Here is a 20,684-nt window from a genome sequence, read left to right on the forward strand (position 1 = left end):
CTCTCTCCCTATTTATTTCAAAACCCCCTTCCCCTCCCCCTTTTCTGATGAAGGGTCTAGGCCCGAAACGTCAGCCTCTCTGCTCCTATGATGCTGCTTGGCCTGCTGTGTTCATCCAGCCCTGCACCTTGTTGTCTTGTAAGGGGAAATTGGTGTCCATTTCTGGTCCATGCAGCTGAATATCTTTAAAAGCAGTTAGATTCCACTCAGTGTAAGTAACTGAGGATAAATAGAAACTAATAAAATAGGGAGAAGGAACGCACACATTCTTATAGAGATGAATAGTTATATTTGATTATAAATTTTAAAGTTTATTAGAACCCTTGAGCTTTAAATGTTTGAGATTATAATTAAATAGGCAGCAGTTAAAGTAGAACACGGTTTCTTTCCTTAACTATTTTAATTAGGGTTTTTCATTCCTTCCTTGGAATGATGAATTGATCATGTTCTGCTGTGGCCCATCCTATACCAGGGTGACCAGAATTGTATGCAGCATTCCAAAAATGTAAATAAAACGTGTAGACCACAATGTTAAGTTGAATCAGCACTGCATTTTCAGTAATAATTATGTGTTTAGCCATATAATTAATGATTAAGTCAAGCCATGTTACTACCTAAAAATTGTAAATGTAAGGCTATATTTGTATTTGGAGTTGCTTGAATTTTTTCGATCAGATATATATGTTTAAGGGTTAGGGTTAGAGTTAGGGTTATAAGTCTGTCGGGACCAAACAGGGGGTTGAGTTGTGTTGTTCACAAAGGTGCATATGAACTATGAGTAGGAGTAGGTCAAGTCCCCAGTTGAGCCTCCTCTGCCACTTAATAAGATTATGGCTTATCTGAGTACACCCTGAATCCACCTATCCCTGATAACGTTTCAACCCCTTGCTTATAAAGTATTTATCCACATCTGCGAATGAACATTCAAAATCTCTGCTTCCACTGCCATTTGAAGAGGAGAGTTCCAAAAACTCTGAATGGTAACATCATCACCAGAAATGCAATGCAGATATGAACACTTAAGTGGGCCAATCAAACTCTGAGCCCAGCAAAGGTTTCAGAGCAACAGAGTTGATGCTGCCACTTTTGTGGAACTAAAATATCCACGTTGCAGTAAGGATTAAATTGCTCAAAGACTACCAAAAGATCTCAATGCCAAATTTAGCAGTTTCCAATGATCAGATTGAGACAAAAAAATACAAATTTCCATTAAGAGAATGCAAAAATTGTTTCAATAACTGCTGTAAACCATAAGATGGTAGGGAAAGAAAAACTTGGTGAAATTATAATTACTAGTGAAGTAATACTGGGCAAACCAATGGAGTCTGAGCTGACTAATTCCTGGGTGCAGATGGTTTGTGAAAGGGGAAATCATGTTTAACTATTTGAAAGAGTAAAACATGCTGAGCATGAACGGGAGCCTTTGGATGTACTGTACTTGTACTTCTCGAAGGCATTTGACAAGGTTTCACAAAAAAAAGTATTTTTGTGCAAAATGGGAGCTTAGCACAGATAGAATATTGATTCATTGGCAAAAAGGAGAGTTTATGCATAATTTGAAACAAATACAGATTATGTTGGAGAAACTCAACAGATCTGGCAGCATCTGTAGAGACAGAAACAGAGTTCATGTTTACAGCCTTGTATGCATGCTGCCAGAGCTGGTAAGTTTCTTCAACGCTCTCTGAGTTTGCTTCAGATTTCAGAAGCAGTTAAACACAAAGTTGAAGTCAAGGCTACATTATTCCTTTGATTCATGTGAAACACTCACAGATTTTATCAGTACTTACAGGATTTTGGGAAACTACCTCCTTGTCATTGGCCACCACCATAAGTTGGATAAGTGTAAAGACTGAGTTAAATACGTAGGAGACAAATAAATTCTTATGGAGTGTTATCCTTTGACAGCTGAGGCTCCTAGAAAATATCACAGCAAAAGTTGAAGATTAGAAGCACAAGGTCAGGTTCTGTAGGAATATTTTAGTTATTCAGAAAGTAACATGTTATTCATGGTGTATATGCCCTCAACTACTCTATTCTCACAATAACCTGTTTTTATCTCTGTCCAGGGAACAGGTTTGTTCCATAGCTACATAACATGTCATGTGTTGTTTAAGACTTTTGCACAGAGGGGAGCCTGAATGGCTTTTCCTCCGTTGAAATGTCCTCTCTGCAATTAATCCCCAGGACAGTAAAAGGAAAAATCCTATCCATGAGACCCATTGCAGGCTGACTGACATCTGTCAGTGTCAGAAAATAGGACTTGGGTTAACAGGCCAGCTTCACAATCTCTTTATCTTGCACACCACTAGAGACAATGGAACAAAAGCCAAAGCTGGAGGGTGAGTTTGATAACAGTGTATCACAAAATCTTCCAAAACATTACAGTAGACTCTTAGCAATTGATGCCAGTCTCCCAATTTTTTGTTGCATAACTTCATTGCACAAAGTTCATCTAATCATTTGGTGTCCATTTTATCAAACCAAAAATGGAATTATCAGTTGTAATGAGAAATTCCTGAATGCTTTGCTCTACACTTAACTAAGTTGTTTAACATTCTACACTTAACTTGTTGTGGTAGTCCGTAGTAGTCACTTAAAAACAATTGGTTCAGGTTCGAAAAGCCCTCTTGAATGACTGCAAACAGGCAAAATCAATGGAACTGCACCATGTTTATAAACTCAGCCTGGGGCTGTGGCCACTTTTGCTGGTGAGACCACCTTCCAACTCATTTTTTAAGTTAAAGATCACAGAAACTTTACTTATGGCCCTTTCATATGAAATCTTCCAAACTTTTACCCTGCTTAGGCCAACTGAGTAATATTATTAGAAATGCCTGACTGCTATCTTTACAGATTCTCTAAAGTGTTAGCCATATATTTCAACTGTTAAAGAACAAGTATTTGAATTAATCTCCTTAGACATGTTAGAACAGTGGTTTTCCACCGTGTACTGCGATAAAGTGAGAAATGTGAGCAATGACACTTTCTCTGTTGACATCAGGCAACCCCTGTTGCAGGGGTGGGGTCATGGACAGCTACCAGCATCTGATTGGTGCACAGCACCATCGTTCAGTGTGTGGAGCTGGTGAATCACCCACCTTTGGCCTTTGGCTTGACGCTGAAAATGTTGTGCACCACTGTATTAGAACGTATCTCTGGATCAGGTGAGATTTGATCTTCTGACCTAGTGGTAGAGACACTACCACACGTGCCACAAGACGCTGTAAACAAATTTGAATCAAATTGGAAGCATGACCCATGTCTGGGGAAGGTGGGACTTGAACCCAGACATTCTGGTCCATACATAGGGATACTACCACTGCACGAAAAAGCCCTCTAATTAATTACAGGTTTTATCCCATCAGGTCCATCAGGCCAATAATTTTCAATTGCTTTTTTTTTATTGTATTGGAGTGTTCTTGACCCTCTCCAGCAATTGTCTTTGAAGCAATCCAGAGCAGTAACTGGTGAAAGCAATAACAGCTGGTGTTAAGCTGATAGTTGGAAATGTCTTTGTGTCTGCTATTTCAATTGTGAAGCTATTCCTCAGGGTCAGCTAATTCGGACTGTATCCTTAGCCATGGAAGAAAACATTTTTTTGGAATTTGGAAGGCAAGTTGCATTTCTTTAATTTAAAATGACAGCTTCTTGTGTATTCAAAATAAGTGTTAATATATTTGAATAGAATTATTTTCAAAAGGATTGAATTGATCAAATAACCAAAGCATTAAGAAAAGTTTGAGTTGGGTTTGAAAGCTTGAGGATTGCTTGCAACGGAACATTAAACACCCAGCAAACAGTCATTTGCACTTTGATTGTTTAACAAAGAATTGCAGCATGACACAGTACATATTTTTTCAGTTGTGTAAATTCCTCTTTTGCATCATCCCTAATGTCTACAAGGTTAATACTTTCACTTAAGACTTTCTGTACATTTTGTTAGCCAAATCTGGAGTGTTTACTGGACAAATAAAAAGAAAATCCTTCAAAGCCCTTTAAGAATTTATTATTCTGCTCCATGTGAGATTGTCTGATTACTTTGGCAGTATACTGTTTTATTTGATCACAGGTTAAATGAAATACTGTTAACATTATAGGAAAGACAATAAAATGTGCAAAATAAACCTGTGGAGAATTAACTTGGCATTGCTGTGGACTAAAGTCTCAGTCTATAGAAAGAATTCAGTGGCATATTTCTGCCATAGCAAATAATTAAGTAATTTTCACTAAGGCATTTAAAAAAAGTCCAGATTATTTTGTTTAACAGCTGCTGATTGGGCTAAAGATTAGATGCATAGGATCAGTGTCACAATACACTTTAACAAGCACCCAGTCCTGTTGAGAGAAACAGGATATAAAGTCTGTGCTGCCTGACTATGGCATATATCCAAAAAGCTAAACGTGCTGCTGGATTGGCTGCAGCTCAGCAGGGGGCCTAAAGCATGCATGGTTGACAGAAGTTACAGCTAACCTACACTCCCTAAAGTGGAGGCTGCAGCAGTCAGTGGGTCCTTGAGGGAGAGAAAATAAGAAAATGAATGGAGCAGGGAACTAGAGAGAAAGCTCCCAGGCCTTCTGCTGTAGCACTGGATACTGTAATCCAGGTGGCCAAAGGAGAAAAGTGATGCTTCCACAGGGGCTAGGTAGCCTCTAAGGGGATTGCAAAGGGAATGGGAGTAGCAAGGAAACTGGGAGCAGGAGCAGGCCATTCGGTCCTATGAGCCTGTTCCACCATCCAAGATGATCATTGCTGATTCTCTATTTCTATATACTGTGAATGGCAGGACAGTCCGAGATTGTTCTGATGAGGAGTTACTGGACTTGAAATGTTAAATCTGTTTTCTTCCCATAAATGCTGCTGGACCTGTTGAGTTTCTCCCACAATTTCTGATTTCGTTTTGGACCTACACTGGGGCTGGATTCTCTAGAGTCGAGAAGGATACGAGGGGATCTAATTGAAATGCATAAAATTCTAACAGGTCTGGATGCAGCGATATATTGTCCCTGGTTGGGGAGTTTAGAATCAGGGGAATCAGTCTCAAGATACTGTTTAGGATATTTAGGGCTGAGATGGGGAAAAATTTCTTCACTCAAAGGGTAGTGAATCTATGGAATGCTTTACCACAGAAGTCTATGGAGGCCAAGTCACTGAATACATTCAAGAAAGAGAGAGATAATTTTTCAGATTTTAAAGGTGTCAACGTATGGGATATATCAGAATATGAGGAGAAAGCGAGATCATGGCACTGAGATAGAGGATCAGTCACGATCATGTTGCCTAGAAGAGCAGCCTTGAAGGACCGAATGGCCTACTCCTTCTCACAGTATCTTTGCCTTCATTTCCTTGAGCAATGAATAAATCTGAAAACACAAAACTATGACCCTAGCCGATGATAATACAAGGCAAGTCAGATCCCAGAGTGAAACCTGGCTTCATAGATCCATTGTTTTGTGTTTTTGTTTACTGTGAGGTCAGTCACTGTAAAATTTCATAAGAGGCTGACAATGCAATATTAATAAAAGAACATAAAGGTTTAACAAAAGAAAAGACACAAACTACATTACACTTTACATGAACAATTGGAATGAACTCATTACAAATATTAGAAAGAAAGATTTAACCTTTTTACCCCAACAATAACCTTACAGGCAGTCAAACTTCAGTGAAGGATAATTGTTTTTGCTAGCAGGACTGTAACCAGTTTCCTTTTCAGCAAAGTTCTGTCCATTCACTCATTGCTTTTCTTTTCAATTCATGTCTTTAAACAAGCTGTTGGCTCAGCTCACCATTATTACTGGACATGGGTCCCTCAAACTCATGCCTTCAACAGACTTTCAGGATGTCTCCCTTCCTGCCTTCTGTTTCTGGAGTTTTCGTCTAAGCAACTCATGACTTATTCACCTTCGACCCTGACTGTTTTGGAGATTGCTACGCTGACAGTACCTCTGGAGTTATAGATCTTATCTCTCTGAACGAACCTCTGTCCCCACTCATGCACCCTCCCTCCCCACCCCCAAACTGCTCTGTCTCTCTTTCTGTGGGTTATAAAAACTAGGTCAGCTAATGGTCTCTCCAAGGATCTTGCTAGTCATTTACAAAAATCACATGATATCTCAGAAATGCTGTCTTTATCTCACTGTTCAAAATGACATTCTTACTTTTTAAAAAGAAATTCAGACCTTGGCTATAGCCTGGGATGGAGCAGTTTAGTTACAAAGAGAGGTTGCAAACTTGGGTTGTTTTCTTTGGAACAGAGAAAGCTGAAAGGGGGCCTGTTTGAGGTGGATAAGATTATGAGGGCATAGAAAGGGTAGATAGAAACCAGCTGTTCCCTTTGGTTGCAGGGCTAATAATAAGTGGCCATAATGTTAAGGTGAAAGGCAGGAGGCTTAGAGGGGATTGAGGGGATTTGAGGACAATTATTTTCATCCAGATCGTGTTGGGAATCTGGAATACATTGCCTCGGGCAGAGGCGGGAAACCTCATACCCATTAAAAAAATACTTGAATGAGCACTTGAATGGCCATGGACCATTTGCTGGAAAGTGGAAATAGTTAGCTTTAAAGTAACTTTTTGTTGTTGCAGACTTGATAGATCAAAGGATCTCTTCTGTACTCTATGATTCTATGATTCACAGAACAGAAAACTGAAACCAAATTTTCCTTCACCTTAGAAATAACATGTTTTACTATTGCGTGTCTAACTTTCCTGGTATGAGTTATAAACTGTAAGCTACAAATGGTGAGATCATTGCCACTTTCAATTCAGGTCACCTTAAATCTCTCCTTCTACAGTGTTGATTTCTGATATGCCAAGACTGACTGCCTAGTTAGACACTGTAGCCCCATCATGATGGACATAAATAAGCCATGTCTTGCCAAAAACTACCATCGCGTGATCTGACACCTGCAGCCACTAAGATACTAGTATGGTGTATCACTGAGACACTGGGCACAAGGGCTGCATCCAGGCCACAAGGAAAAGATAGTGGCATGTGCCAGCTCACTGGAAAATAAAAGTTTACTTAAGAATATCACAATGTGACATTGGTCAGTCTGACAAATTTGTGTGGTTACCTTTCTCTCATGCTGGAGTGAGAAGCTTAACGTCTCTGGAGGTCAGCAACCAAGGATGATCATGGAAATTATTCAAGAAATTCCAACTTATTTGAGAATCAGGGCTTTTTAAGACTGAATGTTTTCTCAGGACACTAAATGAATGAGGCAGAATGAATGACAGAGTGATTGAATACAGCGTAGTTGATGTGGCCTCGTGGATTGATTCATCATTTCAAATCTAGCTTGAGTAACACACTTCTGTTATGTTAGAGGCAAATTTTGACTTTGCGTGATATTGTAATTCTGCAGCTTGTTTCACATTCCTTCCCACGTTTATTTCTACTATCCTTAATATAAAGCAAGGAGATGTAAAATAAGCTGTTGATTTGCTATCACCCATCTTGTAAATAGTGCAAAATCAAACCACCCTCATGAGGTTAAGTCTTCTAAACTGTACCAGAGACTTGGGCATTGAACGTAGGCTGATAATTTATTGTAGAATTGAGCAGATGCTGCATGGTTAGAGATATTGTGCTTCACATGAGATGTCAGCCCTGTCAGCTTTTTCAAGTCGATATAAAAACTCCTGTAATACTACTTGACAAAAAAACTGGTCAATTCCTCTACTATGATTTGTCTTATAACCACCATCAGAAATTAAAACAAAACAGAATAATTTATTACTCAATGTTTATGGGACCTTGTTGTGTCCAAATTATAGTGCTAAATTTGCAAGCAAAAGTGACTAAACCTCAAATGCATTTCATTACCTGTGAAGTGCTTTGACAGATCATCAAGATGTAATGGCCTGACTTTTCTTTATCATTGTATGTTTCATGTTTTTAAGAATAGCTTAATTCAGTCACAGTTTTATATGACGTGCAAAGGGATTGCACACCTATGGGAAAGAGGAGGCGGCTGGAGCCTTCAGACTGGAAATTTTGAAACTGGCGTAAGGTGTCAGAGGAATCACGGGTAGGCAGGGACTGGACCAGGGGAAAGAAGACTGAGTTAAGGTAGGAAGAGTTGTATTCTGGAGGCAGGAACAGGCTGAAACAATGGGTCTGCCCGGATAGTCTTGTTTGTGGATTTTTGGAAGGAGGTAGAAGCAAGCTGTTCAGGGCAGGGGGACTATCAGACTATCATATATTCCCCTCCCCTCCCTTGTTTGTCTTCCACAGGGACTGTTCCTTCCAGGACACCCTAGTCCACACTTCCTTCACCCTCAACACCCCCACCACAAGCCCACAGCCAGTATCCAAGGGCCCAAACATACCTTCCAGGTGAAGCGAGACTTCACCTGCACTTCCCAGAATCTAATCTACTTCATTTGCTGCTCACAATGTAGTCTCCTCTACACTGGGGAAACAAAGTGTAGACTGGGTGACTGCTTCACAGAACATCTATGTTCTGCTCGCAAAAAAGACCCTGAGCTTCCAGTTGCCTGCCACTTTAACACACCTCCCTGTTCCCTGGCCAACATCTCTGTGTCTGGTTTGCTGCAGTATTCCAGCGAAACTCAGCGCAAGCTGGAAGAACAACACCTCATTTTCCGCTTGGGGACCTTACCAGCATTCTGGACTCAATATCAAGTTCAATAATTTTAGGGCCTAAACTCTCCCATGTCCTAGCCCCTACCCCACACACTTGGTCTTGTTATCACATATCCTGCCATTACACACTGCCTATTGTAACAGTCCCATTAACAGCTATTCACCCTACCAGCCTGATCAATATCAACTCCTTTGTCTATCCAACTGCTCTTCTCTCTCTTCGGGCTCTATCCTTTATCTTATTGTTTACTCCTTACGTCATCCCCCTCCCCATCTTCTGAATATAAACCAATGTTTTCCTAGCTACCATCAGTTCTGAGGAAGGGTTGCCAGACCTGAAACATTAACTCTGATTTTTTTTTCCACAGATGCTAACAGCCCTACTGAGCTTTTACCAGCAACTTCTGTTTTTGTTACAGTTTTGTATGACATATGTACCTTTCCACCCTTTCCACTTGTAATTTTTACAAACATCAACTTTCAAGATGTTTTGGTACATTAGAGTAAAGATTTGGCTACAAAGTACCTGTTTTAGTGGTGTAAAATAAAAAGAACCAATTATGAGGACTACCTTTTAATGGAAAGACTTCCGTCCTGGTATTGAGTTGAGCAGTTTTTTCAGATAACCCAAGGGGTTGGGGGGGGGTGGTGGTGGGGGGGGGGGTGGGTGGTGTTGCTGCTTGAAGCACGCTGAACAGTAGTTCCTTTGCAAACACAAATGAAGAGCCTAATGCCTATTTTAGAATTTCTCCAGGAAATTGGGTGTAGTGTGTTTAGCAGGAGTTAGAACACTGTGCTTGCAGCTAGGTAGCAATAATTACCATATTTTATTGAAAAGTGACTTGAGGTCCAATTTCTGGGAAATCTCAGTCTCCAAAGTATCAGGCAACACTGGGTATGTGCCCACTCATGGGTCTTAACTAATTTATAACCTGTTACCTTTCATTTAAAGTAAATTAGCACAAATTGTTTAGACACTTCTTTCTTTTTAGGTTAGAAAGGACCAGCTGAAAGTCAATGTACTTACTTGAAATAGAAGAAAATAGCCAGAGAAATCAATAGCGATATAATTGACAGTGTATGACCCACAACAGCCATATAGTAAAGAATACGCGCCATCTGGTAGGAGCAAAAGATAATATTGCTTAGAGAGGAAAGGCCATTTAACCACAGAATCAAAGTTTTTTTTTAAAAAATAAACTTGTCATTCATTCTCTAAGTATCATTCCTGAATGTAGCAGAGATTTAATTTTACACACAGGCAACTGAAAGTGTTATAAAGGTGAAATGCATTGGTGACCTCAGCTTCAAAAATTTGAGACTTGCTACATTGGTAGATATTAATTCATTATTATATGAGTGAACAAATTTAAATGTTTGCTCGTATATTGTACTATAACTTGTTAAAATATTCATTGTGGCATTTATCTCCAATGAATATTTGTTACCTTGGGATTGTATTTGAATTTTCTTAAATAAAAAATTCTTCCCCTTTAACAATGAAGCACATGACAGGAAGCATACTTTATACTTCAGACTTCTTTTAAAATGAATTGGAGGAAGTTGTTGGTGCCAATGGATGGAGTGACACAGAATCTGAGATAAAACTGGAGCTTGTTTGTAATTGCTCGGCCAATCTTTACAACCTTCTTGAACAAGGCCGTAATGTTTGCCATTCTCCAGTCCTGTGGCACTGTCCCTGAATTCAGGGAAGATTCAAAGTTAATTGTCAGTCTCTCTGCAATCTCAATTCTCACTTCCTTCAATAATGATGCATATCATTCAGTCCTAGTGACTTATTATAACATTAAGTATCAAGAGATTATCCAATAACTCCTCCTCATCAATTTTAAACTGTTTTACTGACTATGTTTCCTTCTCCGTAACCAAGGTCTGGGCTGTGTTTGCTTCATATCTAAAGACAAAGTATTAATATAACACCTCAGCCATGCCCCTTGCCTCTAGATCCAAATTCTCTACCTGGCCCCTCCTCAGCCCCACTCTTGCTTTTACCATATTTTTTACTGTTGATATGTTTATGGAAAACATTGAGATTTCCTTTTATGTTAGCTGGCAATCTTTTTTCATAATCCCCCTTTGTTTCTCTTATTTGCTTTTTCACCTCCCTACTGTACTTTGCTTATTCAGCTTGCTTTTCAACAGAATTTACTGCCTAACATCTGCCACAAACACACTCTTTCTTCTTAAATTAATTTCTATTTCCTTTGCTGGGAACTGTCCTACCTTTCTGATTTGATGGAAATCACTTTGATGATGTCCAACCCATTTCCTGTTTGAAGTTAGCCCATTGTGCAGCTACTGTTTCTCCCATCATGCTTTGGATCGTGTCAGTCTGGTCCAGCTCTGTTCTTGCCCAGTTGAACTTGACTCTTCGTTCGTTAATTATTCTTATTCTGGAATGACGATTTTCTGCTATCATCCTAAAACTCAATTGATCACTGTCCCCTAAATACTCCCCAAAGTTACTTAAGCCACTTGGTCTGTCTCATTCCCAACAAACCAGGTCTAGCAATGCCTCATTTCCCATCCTACCACTGTAGAAAATTCCCTTGAAATTGTAGGAACGCTTGCCCCTCTCCCTGCCCTTTACACTACTTCCATCCCAGCTAATTTATTTTGTAGCTAAATATTCAATTATAACTGGCCTATGATGTTTATACCTCTCTGTAATTTCCTTGCAGTTTTGCTCCTCTTTACCTCTTGTCTCTAAGTTATGTACCAGAGTGTCTCAATTACAGTAATGCGCACTTACTCTTAAGTATAGCCTGAGGACTTACAAAGGAGACCTTTCCTAACACTCAAGGTTTTGAGTACTCTGTGATTTAGCTTACATTTAAGTGCAGAGGACAAGGCAGGCAGCATACGATGTGGATGAGCACTGGACAGTCAATCTATCAGTCAGATAGGAGGTGGACATGTTGCTGTTGATACTGTGTTACATCAATGTCAGTGCTGTAGCATGTGCCAGCAGCTCTCATGGCAAACATACTGCATGTGCTTCAAGTAAATGGCATTGTGTGAAGAGTCAAATAAGGGTCTTTATTGGAGTGAAGGAGGGCTACATCAGAAAGGGGGTACAACCACAGTCAGTGAGGGGCTCATCTGATTACATTTAAAGGGGATTGGCCAGGGTCAGTCAGACAATTGGTCTGCAAGAGTCAGAGATTTGTGTCTGGAGTTTGATCTACAGTCAGTCCTGCAGGACAAGTGCAAGCAGTCAGGAACCTCACGTAGGTCAGTCGGGGTGCTGTGATAACATCAGTCTGTAAGCCAGTCCACAGTCAATCAGGCTGGTCCTGCCACAATCAGTTTTGGGGATTTGTTGAATAATGATTAGGACCTTAGGGATAGGGGACAGAGTTATGGAGAGAGAGCAGGAATGGCACTTAAGTTATGATGCTTATTTGCAAAGACAGCGACCACAATGGGCTGAATGGCCTCATTCTGCCATAACATTTCTGTGAAGAGAGCATGGCAGTGCAAGGCATCGTGGAAGCCAAGAACACAAAGACAATCTTATTGCCAAACACTTCCAGAATGAATGAACTGGGTTTGGACTTCATTTAATTGGATATGATTCTGTTCCTAAGCTGACAAGCAACTCATGTTTATTGCAAAAGACATTTGACTTTGTTAATTTTGAGGACATTGTTATTTTTGCAATACTTGACTTTTGTGATGCTGAATAAATATCTTGTTATCCATGATATCTTCAGATGATCCCAGTTTAAAGTATCTACACAAAACCCACATGACATGAACATTGGTTATAACCCAGAACTGTGACATTATATTAACACCACATGTTAGGGAGCTTTTAAGGCATCTGTCAAGAAATGACATCTGAGTAAAGGCAGAAAGTACTGGAGAAGCTCAGCAGTTCTGATAGCATCTGTGGAGAGAAACACAGTCAAAATATTGAGTCCAATATGACTCTTCTTTGGAGCACTAGCACTTTCAGTTTTTATTTCCGATCTCCAGAGTTTGCAATATTTTCCTTTTATAGGAAGTCAAAGTGTTGTGCACTGAAGTCCTTTGTGAAAGCAAAAAGATTGAGAGGAAGCCTGAGAAATCTCCTCTGACACTGCTGACATCAGTAACCTTTCAATGTTTTAGAGTGTGCAGAGACTGTTAAATTGCCTTGAAATGCCTAAGCATCTACAGGACACTGCTGAATCTGTGACAGACAGCACTTTGTGCAGCTTTTCTTGGCAGATCAATGTGCTTTGAAGGATGATGGACACATGAGCTGCCCTTTGTACATCTCTGAGTGTGGAATGGCATAGCACTCCTTTGTAAAGCTGATATGTACAACAAATCTTTCCCGACAGAGATGTGGGCAATCAGCACTGATCCTGTATTCTCATTCAGAACAATCTCAGCATATTGCTTTTAGCCTCAATGTTGCCCATATTAAAGTGTAATGCATAGTTGCAGACTTCAGTGTCGCAGTTCAGGGATGCCTGATATCTGAGATACTTTACCGTCAAGGAATCAGATGCCTGTGAGAATTGAGCAATGCTCAACAATTACAATTTATCCTTGGGGTGTCTGAAATGGATCATTGCTCACGTAGGCGTAACTCAACTGGATTTGACAGCAGAAATTATAAAACATGGATATTACTGGAAGTGAACATTTATTGACAGAAGTGAAAAATGGTTTATAATGATGTTTTGTTTGTGCCTCCTACGTGTCCACAGTATGTTTTTTCCTTCTGCAGGCCCAATATCGATAGTTGGGTTGGAGGGAGCTTGCTGTATGGTTGGCCAGATTGACTATGACATTTGGGTTGTTGTTCCCTGGTGCCTTTGGGCTTACAGTGCCAAGGCCAACTGAGAATCTCCTGCCCAGATTCAGACTCACTATCCTTGGCTTGCCCTCTGGGCAATTAGAGATTGGCAATGAAAGCTGGCCTTATCAGAAATACCCCACATCCCAAAAATGATTAAAACAACTCCCTCATACTTTGTTCCAGCTCAGCAACGGTCTGATATTTCTGTACCTAACGCTGCAGTTTGACCAAGCCATTTATGCTTGAGTGTAGGGGCACATCTTCTACCAGTTGCTGATCTGTGCCTATTCTTTTATGTTTCTCTGAGTATCAGAGACCTGGAGCATTTCTTCCATGAATAGCTGTGGAGATGTGTCAGTGATATGCTGTACTCCTGAATATAATCTTGTGATTTCCTACTAAAGTGAAAGTTTCTGAGCTGGGGGAGGGTGCCTTGCCATTGCATTCTCTGAGAGTTCACTGGCTTCCTCCTCAAAGATGGAGCTGAGCATCTTGGCATTGCCCTGTTCTGGGGAGGTTCACTGGATGTTGCTAATGCTTGCATAAGAGAAGACAACGAATTAGCTGTGAAAGAATGATTTAACACTGGTGGTAATGGGACAACAGACCAGCGCACCATGATGAAGCTCACTGGTTTGATGACCCAATTTTGACTCCCTGTTGCTGCATGAGTTGCCCTGCCTTTCTTTGGCCAAATCCAGAATGTTCTCTTCTTCATGAATAAGGAGCCTGCTGTCTATCATTCCTTTGCCAGTCTTGGACCTCTCTCCTTGCTATGTGCCAGTTTATCCTGCAAAGTGATAAAGGCAAGGATTGAGCCTGATGGGAGTGGATAGAAGAGCAGTTTGCGGTCACACATGAGCTGGTGAGGTGGTGAGGTATCCCCACTGTGTGAATAGGAAGCACGGAGGGCAGGCAAGGTTAATAGTTTGGGAGAATGATGTAGGTGAGTGCCTTTGGGTGGAAATGATGCATGCAATGCTGAGAGTTATAATTTACTGACTTTGGCAAGATATGCGTCAGTAACAGAGTTTGAACGTAGTGGATGCGTGAGTATAAGGTACCAGGAAGATGATAGTGGCACTTATCTTTGTAGAGTGCAGATGACCATTGACTTTCCTCCTGCACTGCTGGGCATTACTTCTAATGCAGGACACAGCACTGACCCAGGCTGCTGTATAGAGGCTGACCATAGCTGGTGGTAAGGCCTCCTTGGCAGCATGCAGGAAAAAGGGCAGCCTTCCTCCACACCATACCATCCATCTACAGTTCCAGGTTCCCATCTGGAAAGTGGTGGTCTAATTTGTTGTTCTGGGCCATGACCTCAATGACAGTGGTTGAGCAGCCCAGTGTGCAGCTAGTCTTTCAATATTATGCCAGAGATACATACACTGGAAGTTCCTAACAGTGATCATTGGTGGCTCTGTGAGGGTGTTGTAACAGAGAGATGGTAGCACTTACCCATGCACAGCATGAGAGGTCACTGACCTTCTTTCTACTGTCCCTTTCCATCTGGGACACAGCACTAACTCATGCTATGGTTCTGCCCATAGGGCTGCATCTGTGATTCCTTTGGCAATCAGCAGGGAAAGGACTCCCTTCCTGTGCACCACTCCATCCACCAGCACCTCCAAATCACTGACCATGGAGTCAGGAGCTAGCTTTCCATTTTTATGCAACATTTCCAGTGTCAAGCTGTGACGGTCCAATCCTGTCTTGCAGCATCTGAAGTGGTATGCAGCTGGGATTAAAATATGGCGTGATAGTTGTGTAAACCAGAATGTCCTTGCCATGGCGAGTACTTCCAACTCATTTGCCACACAATTCCCCAAGAAATTTGCCCGAATTTCAGTTACGCAATCAATACTGAACGGACAAGATTGCAATGAGAAAACTTGCACTGGACTGTAATGAATTGGATACCATGAACCTTACTCATCTGTACGTTTTACATGCAAATGGGTGATTCAGCCAGATGTTGAGAATTATGACACCAGTGTAACTCACGTAAGAAAGTGGAACATTTCCAGGAAATGTCTACAATTCCAAAACAACATTTGTGCAAGCATGCATTATCTGTGGCAAAAAGAACTTAAATGATCTGTGGAAGAAACCTAGAATACTAAGGCATACCGCAATTGGAACACATATCATGATAGGATGATACGTCGCCCTTGGAAGACATGATCAGACTTTTTTTGTGAGGGTGTCTCATCTGAACCAGGTACAATACAGATCATAGAAATTAACCATCATCCAACTCATTTCAAAGTTGACCCCAGGGCCAGTGTTACTGTATTATCTGAACAAAAGCTTTTGGTTGAAGGAAACAAAATTACAGTCTCCTGATTTAATGTCATACAGTGCAGGTCATAGTCATAGAGTCATAGAGTTATGCAGCATGGAAACAGACCCTTCGGTCCAACCAGTCCATGCTGAACATAACCCCAAACTAAATATGTCCCACCTGCCTGCTCCTTGTGCCTAAACCCCCAATCTTTTCATTTTCATGTACTTATCCAAATATCTTTTAAATGTTGCAATTGTACCTACGTCCACCACTTCCTCAGGAAGTTCATTCCACATGGGAATCAATGTCAGTGTAAAATTGGCCTTCATGTCTTTTTTAAATCTCTCTCCTCTAACCTTAAAAATGTGCCTAGTCTTGAAATCCCCCATCCTAGGGAAAGACACCTACCATTAAGCCTATCTTAAGCATATGCATGATTATTTAAACTTCTGTAAGATCACCTCTCAGTCTCTTATGCTCTAGTGAATAAAGTCCAAGCCTATCCAGCTTTTCTTTATAACTCAAACCTTCCATACTCGCCAACATCCTGGTAAATCTCTTCCGAACCCCCTCCAGCTTAATAATATCTTTCAAGCCAGAAATTTAAAGGGATGTCAATATTATCTTTGAAGCATAGAGGTTATTGCTATATAGGAAAGGCATAGGTCATCCAGAATCTGCAGCGCTCATTGTTGAGCAAGAAAACATGCTTCATTCTGAACCTCCTCCATCAAGTACAGGAATTCACAGAGAGAGGAGTAGTTGCAAGAAAGAATTACCCAAAACTATTGACAAGCGTAGGTAAACACAGCACAGATTATAACACCACATTAAGAAAAGATGCTAAACCTAAAACAATTCCTCATCTTTTAATGGGATAAGTAACCTATCAATGATAGGAAATAGCTAATCGGGTGTGATGTCACAGTGACTAACCCAACAGAATGGAGTTTTGGCATGGTTACTACACCAAAACCTAATGGTTCTGTCAGAATATGTGTTAATTTTATATGCCTCAGTAAGGCAGTGTCTAGAAAAATCCACCCATGGCTACTGCAGATAAAAGACTGTCCAAACTCTCTAAAAGCACTAAACTTGATTCTACTAGTGGTTTCTGGCAGATCTGTTCAAATGAAAAGTCCAAATTGTTCGGTGCATTCATAATTCCATCTGGAAGATGTTGTTTCTACAGATTGCCTTTTGAAATCACACCAATTCTAGAAATCCTCCAACGTATTTTTTCCAACTAGGGTTGGGCAGCATTACATGTCATATGAATAATGAAGATGAAAATGTCATCTTAATCCATGCAGAATGACAGAAATTTATGATCAGAGGATACATTCAGAATTCAAATGATTGCAGGTAGCAAGGCTCAATCTCAATGAGAAATGATGTGGAAATACTGGTGTTGGACTGGAGTGGACAAAGTCAAAAATCACATGACATCAGGTTATAGCCCAATGGGTTTATTTGAAAACACAAGCTTTCAGAGCTCAGATTCTTCCTCAGGTGTGGTGTGAGATAGAGGGTATAAGACACAGAATTTATAAGCAGAAAGGTAACAACCCTAAAACTGGCCGCTTCTTGTTGACTCTCGTCTCACACACTCTCATGCACATACACTTCCTCACACACTCTCTCTCACACATATACACTGCCTCACACATTCTCTCTCACACACATACACTCCCTCACATACATTGTCTCTCACACACACTCTCTCTCACAAACGCACACACACACACACATATGAATTATTTCATCCAAGATGTTTGGTTTTTTTTGATGCATTCACAGGATATGGGCGTCGCTGGCTAGGCAGTATTTATTGCCCATCCCTAATTGCCCAGAGGGCAGTTAAGAGGCAACTACACATTGCTGTGTGTCTGGAGTCCACATGCAGGCCAGACCAGGTAAGGATGGCAGTTTCCTTCCCTAATGGACATTAGTGAACCAGATGGGTATTTCCTGACAATCAGCAATGGATTCACAGTAATCGTTAGATTTTAATTCCGGATTTTTTTTTTAAAATTCAAATTGCCCCTTATGCCATGGCGGGATTTAAACCTGGGTCCCCAGAATGTTACCTCAGTCTCTGGATTGAAAGTCCATTGATAATACCCCTAGGCCATCACCTCCCCTTGTGTAGTTGCAGATACATTCTTTTTTGCTCAAAAAAACCTGACCCCAGTTTAAAACATAGACAGATTCTAAGCAAGACCTCACACCTAGAATGCATTGTCTGACCTGAGATGTGACCTCTTGTATACATTGACAAAACCTTTAATTATCTTGGGACAATGATTCAAGAGGAATCTGGATTTTGTATTTTAATCGGTAGTCTCCTTCCTAACTGATTAAAGATTCAACAAGAGGTAGCCAGTTTTAGGGTTGTTACCTTTCTGCTCATAAATCCTGTGCCTTATACCCTCTCTCTCACACTACACCTGAGGAAGGAGCTAGGAGCTGAGCTTCAAAAGCTTGCGTTTTCAAATAAACCTGTTGGACTATAACCTGGTGTTGTGTGATCAATGAGAAATGTGAGTTTGCCAAGGACTTTATTCTATTTTTGGGACATAACACTGACAAAGCTGGTTTAAAGCCACATCATGAAAGATGGTAAGAAAAGTTTCCTACTCCAAAATCAGTCCATAACTTACAAAGTTTTCTGGAAAAATAGTAAACCATTGAATAAAAAATGTACCTCACTTGGGAACTATGTCAAAACACTTGAGACACTGACCCAAAAAGGCTCAAGAATGGTGTTGGGGCACACATCATGAGGTCAAAGACATACTGGCTTATGTAGATGTCTTGGCCCAATATAATCCATCATTCTTGACTGTTATCCTGTGGATGCCTTGGCCACATGTATTGGACTAGTTCTCTTCCAAGAGCAGCTGGCATGCTGCAGAAAACCAATATAATATGCATCCAAATATGCAGTTGTTAGAAAAGACGCCCTCACAGTTAGGAGAGCCTGTAAGAAATTTTCTAATTGCATACTGGGTCTCATGGTTCTTAAAGAGACTAATGATCAGCTGCTGGTCTCACTGTGAGTTAAAAAAGATTTGACCAAACAAATGCCCCCTTGGAAACAATAATTTTGTCTTTGCCTCAGGAGATTTGCACATGAGACCAAATATGTGCAAATGAAGTTATAAATATCAGAGGACACCCTCCCCATACAGGCTGCTGACAAACTTACACCAGCTGATAAAGATCTTGTTGATAAACTCAATTCAAGCAACAAAAATGTTCGAGCCAGCAACACAAACAATACTTAAGCTCAGAGAAGAACAGATCCCAAATGTTTTGCTACATGTCAATACGGTATAGAAGGATTATCAACAAACAAACCTGGTGGCTTAATGATGAATGTTCATTTTGAACGTAAACAACATTGCATTATTGTTCTGAGGAAGGATCACTTAACCTGAAGAGTTAACTCTGATTTCTGTGTACAGATGCTGCCAAACCTGCTGAGCTTTTCCAGCAATTTCTGTTTTTATTTCACTATTGTTGACAATTTAACTCTCCTGAATTAAGAACCGAAATCCTCATCAAAATACATCAAGAGCAAGCAGGCATTACCAAATGTAGATCTAGAGCTTGAGCTCCAGGATGGTGGACAGAATCAGTAAACAGATAGAAGATCTCATAGAAGTGATTGTCAAACATGCGCCATATATAATCCTGAAAGCAGGGAACTCTATTGATTTCCACTGCCTTTCCCACTAGAATATTGAAAAAGATAGGGACTGGCCTGTGGGTGTTTGAAGGATGCCCTTATCTGTGAGTGATGGACTACTTTTTTTGATGAATCAAAGTAAAGAAAGTACCAACATGGATACAGTCATCAACATCCTCCGTTAAATAATCACCACTCTTGTAATCCCAGATGTAGTTATATCTGATAATGGACCACATTTTGATTGAATATGTGTTGAACTTAGACTTTAGTCAAACATCCAGATTGACTGCTGTTATAAAGTCAGAAACTTGATAGTCAGGGAGTAGTGGTGGGGAGTTGGTGATGATGGTGATCATATGTAAGGCAGTTAATGTCTGAAAATTTAACTGAATCATGATATAAGTTCCACGTATCAGGATATAATGAATTGTTCCTGGGAAGAGCAAACCAATTGTTCCTAAGTTGTGTACCAGAATATCTCAGTAGAAATAATGTGTTCTAACCCTTAAGTATCACTTGAGGTCTTACAAAGGACTCTCATCTATTTCAGATGTAATGCAACCAACTATTAAATATAAAGTAATAAACCTATTTTGTTTATCAAGACCGGGCTTATCTTCTACCAACGTCTTGATGTGAACATTCTCCTCCACTTGGTAGCTGCAACTTAAACTAATACCAGTTAGATGAATTGGTGGCAGAGAATTTACCCATGGCTTCCCAGACGATTGTATAGTCTATGACCACAATAGATACATTTTTGGCAATATTAGAATCTGACAATTTAGCATGCTGACAGTGGTGAGGATTTTGCTATATATAACAGGAACCTACCTTTATTTTATAATCTGTGAACTTGTTACAAAATGTATAGTTGGACCAAGTTCGATTGGTTTCTGGATGTTTGAACCAGTTCCCAGTTTCATCGCAGTACTTTGTAGCTTTCTCTGAAAAAAAGGGAGAAACCATTTTACAAACAAACAGAACTAAGACAATCTAGAGATGGCAATCTACTCCTGATATTCCAAACTGTAAACAAAATAGAACTATCCAATTATTTGAATTTAGTGTTGTAAATATTATAAGAAGTTGGAGATGAAACTTGAATTATTAGAGAAGTTAAATGACACAACTTTGAATTAAGGGGATGAGATAATATTTGCATTGATTGGCGGCTTTACAACTAGGAACAGAACTTTAATTTTAGTCAAACAAAACTTCAGTATGAAAGGGAATTTTTTTTCAGCTCTGCCAAATTTGGCATTT

At 40.1% G+C, this 20,684-nt stretch overlaps 1 protein-coding gene across 1 annotated transcript in view; it reads right to left on the reverse strand.

Annotated features, from left to right (window-relative positions):
* Positions 1-20,684, reverse strand: part of calcr (calcitonin receptor) — a 117,271-nt gene that overhangs the window by 73,086 nt on the left and 23,501 nt on the right. The window contains exons 5-7 of the mRNA XM_048608339.1: positions 20,253-20,365; positions 9,643-9,734; positions 1,791-1,917 (exon numbers count right to left, since the gene is read on the reverse strand). Of these exons, the coding sequence (XP_048464296.1) occupies positions 1,791-1,917; positions 9,643-9,734; positions 20,253-20,365 (332 nt within the window). The remainder of the gene's footprint in view (positions 1-1,790; positions 1,918-9,642; positions 9,735-20,252; positions 20,366-20,684) is intronic.

The sequence above is a fragment of the Rhincodon typus genome, chromosome 2, assembly GCF_021869965.1.
Source record: "Rhincodon typus isolate 14 chromosome 2, sRhiTyp1.1, whole genome shotgun sequence".
Classification (NCBI taxonomy): Eukaryota; Metazoa; Chordata; class Chondrichthyes; order Orectolobiformes; family Rhincodontidae; genus Rhincodon; species Rhincodon typus.